General features: G+C 34.3%; 1 protein-coding gene across 1 annotated transcript; it reads right to left on the reverse strand.

The window, feature by feature from the left end:
* Positions 1 to 5,512: 5,512 nt before the first annotated feature.
* Positions 5,513 to 7,578, reverse strand: LOC141812625 ((S)-beta-bisabolene synthase-like). The gene is made up of 5 exons (XM_074700636.1): positions 7,410 to 7,578; positions 7,010 to 7,265; positions 6,542 to 6,914; positions 6,223 to 6,445; positions 5,513 to 6,047 (listed from the first exon to the last, which is right to left on the reverse strand). Exons 1-5 carry the CDS (start codon positions 7,563 to 7,565, stop codon positions 5,754 to 5,756), a joined length of 1,302 nt encoding a protein of 433 aa, XP_074556737.1. The 5' UTR covers positions 7,566 to 7,578; the 3' UTR covers positions 5,513 to 5,753.
* Positions 7,579 to 11,414: the final 3,836 nt, after the last annotated feature.

Raw genomic sequence — 11,414 nt, forward strand, 5'->3', positions numbered from 1 at the left:
CCTCTGCGGGGCGTGACAGGGGCAGTATCCCAAGAGAGCTATTTAGCCAGTCCTGGTCGCACCCACACAGTGCTATAATGCTCTCACTGTGCCACTATCAACAATAGTCTAGTGAGAGCCAACAACAACAACATGTTATGATGCATGTTTAGTTCAACAGATAACTACTACAACATCAAGATATGTGTAAAATCAATCATGATAAGCCAACATAGATAAACAACAATTAAGAAGACTGTGTTGATGATAAACAGATTATATCAAGGTCAACGGTAAGTGTCAGGCAACGAATTAAGCCATAAATATAATAAGAATAACAATAGGATAACTACGAAAAGAAGACTTATGTTGATCAAGCACAGGAGTACCCACCTGGTGTGACGTACGTCAAAATCAGAACCTCTCCATATAACAGGATTTATAAATCAAGGTCCTGCAATTACACAAAATGCAATGCCCTCTTAATAGAATATTATATTAATTTTACGTCAAAGTAAACCCCCAACCGAATCTCACATCTCAACTGAATTTAACCTAACTAAGTCCAATTATCACAACTCAATCTGATTAACCTAATTAAATCAAATTAACACAATTTGATCTAATTAACCCAACCAAGCCCAGTTAACTCGAGTTAATCTTAACCGGATCAAGAGTTAATCCAAATCCATTAGAACTCATGTCAACCAATCCCTCCTCAACTTTCCAAACCCTATTAAACTCATTAATTAAATTAATTAATTACTAATTAAATCATTTATTAACTTAATCAACTATTAATTAAACCATCCAAATTAACGAACCTATGGTTATCTATCAAATGAGGATCTAGAATCTCTAATAGCATGAACTAGAACTTAACATGGATACTTTCTTTAGTTAACAATACTCACAAATTCTATTCAATGATGGCATGTTAAGGTTAATTGTTCATCCCCAAAACATAAGCTGCTAATCAAGAACCCAGCCTACATGTGGGATTATCTTAATCAAATTTCCTACATTTTATGATCTATCGGAGCACACAATCATTCTTGGAATATTCTTATCTTTTCTAGAAACCACGCAAAGGTTTATATTGTCATTCTAGGGCCAAGTATCAGTGGTTGCCAACACAATAAGATTTTGGTACAAAGTGGCATATAAAATGATCGTACAAGTTGGTGTTGGTTGACATAAATCAAGAATTATGCTTGTCTCAACATGTTCACCTACTGTTGCCCTTTCTTTCGATATAAGAACAAGATAAGAAAGGATAGTGATCTCTCAATTATCATGCCTCCCTCCTTCACTCTACGTTCAATGCAAAGGCAGATCTCCTCCTTATGAGGAACCCAATCTCTAATCAAATAGAATAGGACTTAAATCCAAGGAATCCTGATCATCATCACTCACCAGAACCTAATTAAACAGGGATCTAAATCAGATTCAAAAATGCAAATTTACCTCAGATTAGATATGTTACCCTAGAAATCAAGCTTCGGTTCTGTTCTTGCTGCCAGAACAAGCTTCAATTCGATGAAGAAGGCAACGCTGGTCGGTAGGGGATCGTGAGAGAGGAGGCGTGGTGGCAGGGCAGCGGCGTCGCTGTTGGTTTTCTTCTTCTCCAGCATAGGAAGGGTGAGGCGGCAAGAGCGGCAGTAGGGCTTCTTCTCCGTGCTGCGGGCGACGAAGGTGACCGTCTTCCTTGCGATTCCTGGTAGATGTGATTTGGCGGCGGCGCTGTGTGGCATAGTGGCTGCGGAGGAAGGAGGCGCGACGGTGCGACGGCAGGGCAGTGGAGGGGATCACGGCCGAGGCATGATGCAGCTTCGCGTGAGGGAAAAAAAATAGGAGGCGGCGGAATGCTCTGAAGTGGCTAGGGTTTTGACCACCTTTCTATTATAGCCCTTACCAACACGAGAAAAATGGTGGAGGACTCGGCGGGGGGCACGGTCAGCGTGCGTGCGTGGAAGGGATGGCAGATCGTTCGTGCGGAATGGAGAAAAAAAGAAAGAAAACCTAGTTTTAACGAGGAGTAACAGTAATCTCAAATTGGGGTTTGGGTTTAGGCTAAACCGGTTTAAAATTTACGATTTCCTCTAATAATTGATTCACTTGGTTTACTAACCAAGCGACCTTCGATTTGATCCAAACCAGTTTTATTTGATTCGTCTTCACAAGACAAATTTTCTCATCGCACCCGTTTTGACAAAACGCTCTTCCATCATGAACCCACTTAATTCGAACCAATTAAGACTTAGCCTTTAATTGGTTAGTTCTAACCCTAAAATTTCTAGGATATTATAGTTTGGGTTCGTGATGATGTTATAGGAGTCGAAATTGATATTGATTTATGAGGGCGTTTATGTGTGTCTTGGCCTTACCATCTGGTATGATTTTAACCTTTTAATAAAATTTTATTAATTCTTTCTATATATCGTGTTAATAAAATTTTAAACAAATATGAAATGGATTTGCAGCTGATAATACTAAACGAAGACTACTATTAGTGCATATGGAATGATACTTTATATGTTTCTCATTTTTCTCATTTGGTATGATATTCAATTTTTTAAATTATTTTCATGAGTTTTATATTTTCATTATTTAATTTACTTATAAAATTTATGGATTATTTTTGTAGGTGACAGGGACTTGGATTTTGCTTATAATATGATAGTTGAAGATGGTTCAAAGTAAATTACAAGACTCTGTTAGTTCTAAAACTTTGTATTTTGTTCATATTGAGTTAGTTTTGACTTTAATACTTTTGCATTGGTATGGTTTTCGTACTTTTATGATGATGTGATGAATTGTGATAATGTGGTGAATGAATCGGTGTTTTGGATGTAAATTTTTTCTATTCCATATAATAGTTGAATTGTGATGATATGTAAATTTTTTTAGTGGGTTAAATGTGATGATGTGTAATATCTTACATTTTATGTGATGGGTGGATTAAGATTATATATATTAATTAAATATTAGTGATAATATTTAATGTCTTTATAAGTTATTATACATGACATTTAATAGTATCATTATAGATTAGTTAAGGTGACATTTTATAATGATCTTATAAATTAGTTTAGGTGATATTAAATTTATCTTTATTATGATAATAATATGACATATATAAATATCTTTAAAATATTTTTTCTAAGATTTTCTATTGTTAATATATCGCAAGAATTAAGACACTTTTGAAGTTAGCATAGATATTTTATAATAACATTATACAAATGTCAGGAATACTAGAGGACTTAAGATGACACCGCATATCAATGCATTATTCGAAAATGTTACCATAGCTTTAGTGTCATTAAAGGTATATTATAAGGGCATTTATGTGTGTCCTTAAAGACCATATTTCTAGTACCGAAATGAGAGAATTGCGCCAACAACAAAATTTCATAATGTGATATCTTCAGTTAGACTTTGCTTCAAGTAAAAGTCCTCCTCGTTCTAATGATAACAGTGATGATGATGATAGTGGCAGTGGTGGTGATGATTTTTCGTTATCCTAGTGGTGTATAATTGTTATTTTTCAGATATTTTTGAATATTTATTATTTAATTTGTGAACCCTTTATTTTTTTATTATTGATTAATATTGTTATTTTGTTTTGAATAGGGATCGTGAGACCAAGAAAGAAGTAAGTCTTTACATATTATAGTTATCTTGTACAAAATAATTTTTTTTATTTGTTTGTTTTCTGATATAGGAAAAGAAGAAAAAGTATGGAAGGAACAAAAAGTGGAGCACAAAGTATTTGCCGAGGATGATGATAACGAGGACGATGACATTTTTTATATCTTGTCGTCGTTTTGAGACTATTTAATATGAGATGTTTTTATTTGGATATGTTTGATGTCTTCTTGGATATATTTATTTGTTTTTACCTGTACGATGATGACTTGTTTCTTGGACAATGATGACTTGTTTCTTAGATTGTTTATATGTATGGATTTTTTTTTAGTTTCTTGGATTATTTATATGTTGGATTGAATGATGTTGGAATGTTATATGTGGATTAAGTATTGTGTTGGATTGTATTGTTATATGTTGGATTGATTGAGTATTATTTTAGAATGTTGGATTGAGTATTGTGTTGGAATATCTGATTGACTTGACTATTTATATGTAAACATGGTTAAATAATGAAAATGGATTGTTGCTAGAAAAAATATTACTTTTTGGAAAGAATTTTACGACGAATTTGGTTTCATTGTAAATTTATCAAAATTACCTTGTATATTGAAACTTTGACGACGAAATCAGATTTTTATTGCCAAATCAACATTTACGACTAATTAGATTCATCGCCAAAATCAACAATTTTGCAACGAATCTGATGTAGGAGAATTTGAAGATTTTTATTATTAATTTTGATAATTTTTATTTTTTAATAATTTTTAGAGTTTTTGGTATTAAGAGTAGTTTTGAAAAGTTTTATTTTTTATTTTATGATTTTTTAAATCCGTTTAGGACTTTTAGGAATTGAGTCTATTAAGAATTTTCGTTAAGATTTTATATTTGAAGTCCGTTTAGGATTTATAGGATTTTGAGTCTGTTAAGATTTCCTTTTTTATTAGGAATCTTTCATTTCGAGTTTGTTAAGAAATTTTTTTTATTAGGAATCTTTCTTTTCAAATTTGTTAAAAAAAATTTTCTTTTTATTAGGAATCTTTCTTAGAGTTTGAGTCTATATAAACATCTTATGAATTGATGTTTAGGAGAAGAAGATTTGGTTTAATAATATTTTCAGCAATGTCGTTTATTTCCCTATCTCTTGTTATTCTTCCGAATTAATAGGTTTTAGAAGATTATTTTCGACATTCATAGTCGAAGAAAAGGATTCAATACTACCCCCGAGATAATCGTTATCCCGCCCGACATCAGAATCTGATTCATCAAAAAATCTACAACGAAACCTATTTTGTCGCTAATTGGCTAAGAAAAAAGATTTTGTCGTAGATTTTGTGATGAAAAAAATATTTTCATCATAAAATTCTACGATGAAAATTTTACTCATCGTAGATTATCGATTACTGAAGTTTGCGATGAAAATAATTTTCGTTGCAAAGTTGTAATAAATTTAGCTATTAATTTATATTTTTTTCATCGCAGAATTTGGCGATGAACTATTATCCACAAAAATATTTTCATCGTCAATTTCATTGTGAAATATTTTAATAATTTTTTTTAAATTCATCATAAAATTTATCATAAAAAACTTAAATTTTTATAATGAAGGTTTTATGTATCTTGGACTTCTAAAAATTAAATTTTATTTTTTTAAAGTACATGGCAAATTGTACTACTTATCTTCTATATTTCTATGTGTGATGGGATTGTTGATATCTTTACCACACCATTAATAAGGCAATGATTTCTTGTTAGCAACCAAACTCAATATCCATCAACTATAGCGTCATTGAGTTTGCAAGGAGTAATGCTAGCAAAAGCAGTAGCTGTGATAAAATTTACAATTGATTCCAATCAACAAGAATTTAACATACAATTCATATTAGGTATGTAATTATTATAATTCTTATTGTCACCATAATTCTAAGATTACATACCATAATTAATCCTATCATAATTTATGACATTGTGTACATGCAACTTGTATATATAAGCTTATTTGGCTTCAACAATAACCAGAACAAATTATTTCTCACTTTCTCCTCCTTTTATTTCTATAATAATAACTTAAGCACACAACAATATAAGATATCAAATAGTATATGATTGTAGCACTACTGTCATCAAATAGGGATAGGATGAACAAGTAGAAAAAAGATGTTTTCCTTCATCGAGGTATTAGGTTCTGTGAATGCGTCGACATGCTTGTATATCAATTCTGTAGATCGCGAAGAGTGGAGTGATAGTTCAATTACTTCCCTGGACAATCCAGTTTTAGTAAGAAGCTCCTCGTTGATAGTCTTCCATGCATCTTCAACAAAGCCTAGGAGCTTCTCGCATGCAACATCTTTTGATGTTCCATATTCCTTCATATAGCAATCTACCGTTGAGGCAACATGTACCCTCTTTTGTTCTCGCTTCATCCAAAAAAAAAATCTATCAACCATATATGAACTTACATAATATATATATATATATATATATATATATATATATATATATATATATATATATATATATATGTTCTAGATTTCCTTTTGGGATTATGAATTCATAAAAAAAATCTCTAAGTTATGGTTATGTTATATGTACCTCCGTTGAAGTTATGTCATTAGTGATACGAACAATCATTGCACAAGCTTCTATGATCTTAGGAAAGGTTGCGAACCATTCAAATGCATCCTTTGTTGATATCAGTCGAGCACGAGAACAACTAGGTTCATGACGTATCACCATCGACCAACAGTAACATTCTACCACTCGGTCTCGAATAAAATTTAGATGCATAATGTCTAAATTCAACTTCTTCCACCACCTGCAAGTCAGTATCATATATAAGTAAAGTGCCTTATAAAATTGTCAAACTAAACGCACATGAAAATATTTGACTCATTGTGCACCAAAAACTTACATGCATACTTTCTTGAGCTCCTCCTGGTGGAGACATTGTAATATGTTGAAGTCCAATTTTGCAAGCTCAAGTATTGTTTCATTTCGAGTTGGTTCATCTTGGTAGATAGAGATGTAGCATCTGGTGAATAGTCGTTTCATGCTTCGTTGAATAGGTGTCTTAAGAGTGAGAGACACTAGCTTTGCAACTGTAGGATTAAGATCTTTTAACAAAGATGTAAGATTATCTTTAGTGAAAGAAATGGCTTCATCGAGTATAGTCTCTTTTTTAGTTCCAAGGTAAGCCGCATTATATAAGCTCAGGAGCCCCTTAGCATCATCTTTTAGTTCTTCCATAAATTTTCCCTCCTTATTCTTGTACTTTTTGAATACATCTGCAAATTAAACAATATTATATATTATGCACTAAATATATTAATAATCATCTAGCTAGGTCTCTAAATATATAAGAATAGAACATTGAATGTACCTGAAGATATGTTGAATCCTTTTTGTCTAAGCAGTCGAAAATGAAGAGCAACCTCATAGATCCCGTATTTGCTCATGTCAACATCCTTGAGATGGTCTAAAGCTCTGTCTATTTCCTCCATGAAATGGTAATCAAGTCCAAGAAGTTGAATTGTATCGATTAGATTCATGGTTTGTAGGACACCAGTCACATTTTGGAACATGCTCCTTACTTCATTCTTGAGCTCTTTAACTCTTTCGTTCATCCATGCCTCAGACTACATCATGGATGCATGAGAAAATTGATATATTAACTATATAGTGATTACTACAATGCAATACTAATTAATATGCTATGTTTTCTGAATGATGCATGCATCCAAAGCATTGAAACGATATAAACAAGTGAAGTGGATTCATACCTGTGATTTCTTATTTGTAATAAAGTAGTCACCCCAAAAGCTGGGATCGAAGCCTGCCAACTGACGATCAACAACCACGTCTTCCGAAACCTCGACTGATGGAGTCTCGTCAAGATCCATGACTTGTATATGGTTTTGAAAAGCCTGAAGATCCATCTGTGTGTTATCGAGTTTTATAGATGATTTCTTACCTTAAATTTCAATATGTAGTTTTTTAATGAGGGTAGTTGGAAGGAAAGAAAACAAGGGGAGTTATTCTTTATTTTTTATGAAGCTCTACCTACTTTAATATATCTATTATATCTTTTTCTATCGAGATTATTAAACCGTGAATTATTTAGATTTTTTTTTTCTGTTTAACCTATAAGATATAAAATATAGTAATTCTTATTGATTCAAAGAATATTATTTTAGTAGATCTACTATTGTACGAAAAATTAAACGATTTTATTTATTATTTATTTAATAGTTATGGTAAAGAAAGACAAAAAATACAAAAAATATATTAATATTATTGATTTTAAAAGAAAGATTGTGTCTTTTGAATTTTCTCCAAGATTTATCTGTGGCTAGAGTATTCATTCATAAGTAATCTAGAGAAAAATATAGAGGAAAAAAGATGAGTATACATGAGAAGACTAATCTTTTAGCAAACTGTAAACGTTCATTATAATTAGCATCGAAAATTCACCTCCACCCTGGATGCTATGTGAAACCCTCCTCGAAGGATAAAGATGACTCCTTGTAAGCTTTAATACTTTATATATGACTAATACATATTTTGAACGGCTATTAGGAACTAGGAATCATGGGTTAAGCAGCACAAATTATGAAGGGAAGGTATGGCCTATGCTTGGATGGTTCATGCCTGGTTATGGCCCACACCCACAATGATTGTATCTAGTTATGGTTCGTACCTACAAGGGTCATGGCCTATTCCCGTAAGGACTATGTTCTGTTATAAAAGGCCTATGTCTGTGATCCTTGGAGGGGTCAAGCCTATCATGAGCGACTTGTGGGAACCCAAAATGTTGGGAGAGAAAAGTTGGGTTGTAAAATACCAGAACTTCTAAGGATTTAATTATAAATATCCATAGTAGTAGGGGTTTATTTGTAAATAAACCTAAAGGACTAGGTATTTTGGGATTGAGTTTCATTTGGGTTTAATGAAATTCATTAAGCCAACTAATGGGTTTAATTTTAGGATTTAAGATGGAGCCCAAATAAAGCCCATTGAAGCCTAATTAGAGCCTATATGGAAGAGGGTTATAGGATAATGGGTATTGGAGTTAGGGTTAAACCCGTTAACCCGTTTAGATTTTTCCTTCTCCCACCCGCGGCACCGATTCTTCCCAAATCACGATTTCGAGATTCATCCTCTCCTCTCCCGATCGGCCTTCCCCTCTCCTTTCCCAGCCGCGAATTTCTTCTCACGCCGACGAAGCCTTTCTCCAGCCGACCCTCTCACGATCCTTCTCCTCTTCCACGCCGGACGCCGCTCCCTTTCTTCTTCCCCACCGCGACCATGAGACGGGACCGGCAGAATGTCGCCGACTCTCTCTTCACCTCCGATCGCGCCCAAGAACACAAGATCTCAGCAGTTTTGTTGCCCTATTTCACATCTCTACCTTGTGGCCGAGCGTGGCACCAGCGCCTGGTGATCATCCTTTGCCGCTTTGGTTCTTACCGGAGCTAAAGAACGCCGGTGACTAGGAAATGATCGGTAAAGGGATGGAACCTTGTAACCTTTGTGGTATTTTCTTGATTCCTTGACTTGATTGAGCTCTATAGCTTGAACAGATCGATCGGAGCAGGGAGTTTGTGATTTGTAATACCCGAAATTCCTTCAATAATTTCTGGATAAATATTGATGTATATGATAGATTTTTTGTTTATGATAAGAAGGAATAAATATTTAGGCAAAAAGGAATGGCCTAAAATGTTTCTTTAATGGGTTAATTTATGAAGGCTTTGCTATAAAAAGAAAAGAGAAAAAGAAAAGAAATGTGGAGGTGCTAGGGATTGACCCTTGGACCCCCAATATGTAGCAAGCCAAGTTAACCATATGAGATAGTAATCGATTCTTGTTAAAAGCATAAGGGAAACGCTTGTTAAACCTAAAGGTTATGATCTTTTAAACCAAACGAAGAGAATTAGTGGGGTTCAGACGTGGGAGAGTGGGGAGTTAAGAAAACCACTCGTAACTTCTGTACACCTCTCTATATAAGACTCTTCTACTCACCGAAGCCAATTTTTCCTTTCTCCTCTCTCTCTCTGCTCTTTCTCTTCTCTGGCCGAAGGCGCCGAAGGAGGTGAAGTTCCTGTGCAAGAAAGGAAGACCAAGGAGATTTAAAGGAAAAAGGGCTCGTCGGTTGGTATAAGTCGTAGGAATTCAGAAACTAGAAACTAAGGTAAGTCTCCCCTCCCTGCAATGTAATAGCCACGGTTGTTAAACGTATGAAGTTTGTGCATGATAAACAAGGTTTATAGTCTGCAGTTTTAATTTCTTAGTGATCTATAGCGTAAGTTCTTTTACAGTTTCGTGAAACAAGTTTAGTCTGTAACAAGATTTAAGAATAAATACCTTTCCTGTATTTCATGTGTTTTATATTGTTAAAACCTAGGATTTGATCATGTTATTAAGGTTAAAAGATAGATAGATGTTATTTTAAGTGTTGGTTAATTGTCGTTAAACAGAACTTAGAAACTGAGAAACCGAGAGCAGAAACCCTGGTAATCGACTCGTTGGTCGATTACCAGGGGGTGTAATCGATCGCCCGATCGATTACACGCTTTAACGAGAATGGAATCCGTGACTTTTCGCGAGTTATGATCGATCCACCGATCGATTAAGCTGTTGTAATCGATCAGTCGATCGATTACGGGTCTGTAATCGATCGGTTGATCGATTACCGCACGTACTGTGAACACCGTAAGGGGTAATCGATCTTCTGATCGATTAAGCCCCTGTAATCGATCGGTTGATCGATTACAGAGGCTACTGTGATAAAAATCTGAACCGAAACCGACCATTTGATCTATATAAAGTCTATCCCTCGATTTTCTGACCGATTGGAGGAGTATAGGTCCACTGGTTGTTGGTTTAGGGTTAATGAAGTTAAGTCTTATGAAGGAAGTACAATCAAACCTAAAGTTAAGGTTTAAACACTGTTAAGCATTATGTTATGTACAATGTTATGATGAATGGATTGAATGACAAGGATGTTCATTATGAAAGATGTATGGAACATTCATGGAAAGGAATGCATAACAAGTATTTTACTTTGAATGAATGGCTTGTACCGGAACCCGAAAGGGATTCCAGGGATGGGCTCCAAAAGTTGCCCCTAGGTCGAAAGACAGAAGACCTAGTAAACCGTGTAGTCGGGATTAGCTACCTCGTACTACTTGGTATGTGCGCGCAAAAGAAATGAATGGGTACAAGCCAGGGATCCCCAAAGACCGTTGATGATTATGTTTATCTATTAAGATAATATTTTTCAAAAAGGCAAAATGATTTCTATGTTCATGTATATGATGTAAATGTCAAATGACTGATTTATGCCTGCTTAGGAAATGTTGACATGCTTGTATGCTTTAAGGTTATGTTTTATGTACGATGGATTTTGTGAGTAGGAAAGGAACTTACTAAGCTTTATGCTTATAGATACCTTCCTTATATTGCAGATCCAGTTAACAGGTACTGACGAATGGGAAGCAGCAGGACAGGGCGGTGAAGATGTGTGTGGTGGTGACGTGATTAAGCCTTGGCCATGAAACCAATGTTTATTTCATGTTGAACAATGTTTTAATATCATGTGTTAATTATCCTGTTTAGAACTGTATAACCTAGTATTTGCCATGCAACCTAGGTTAGTTGGTATTGTTTATTATTGCACTGCTATCATATATGAACCTGTTTTAGATTAGTAGTATGTTCCGCTGCATGTTTAGTTAGTTTAATTTTTTTTATATGATAGTACTTGAATGAAAGAATGAATGAAT

This window comes from Curcuma longa, chromosome 19 (genome assembly GCF_044706935.1).
Source record: "Curcuma longa cultivar G26 ecotype Majalengka, Jawa Barat chromosome 19, ITB_CL_G26_1.1, whole genome shotgun sequence".
Taxonomy (NCBI): Eukaryota; Viridiplantae; Streptophyta; class Magnoliopsida; order Zingiberales; family Zingiberaceae; genus Curcuma; species Curcuma longa.

Bases quoted from the DNA above. Each gene is read 5' to 3' on its own strand.
- LOC141812625 (XM_074700636.1), bottom strand. From the start codon at position 7,565: ATGGATCTTCAGGCTTTTCAAAACCATATACAAGTCATGGATCTTGAC. The intron at 7,266-7,409 runs GTATGAATCCAC...TCCATGATGTAG, and splicing joins TTACAAATAAGAAATCACAG to TCTGAGGCATGGATGAACGA. The intron at 6,915-7,009 runs GTACATTCAATG...TTTAATTTGCAG, and splicing joins AGGATTCAACATATCTTCAG to ATGTATTCAAAAAGTACAAG.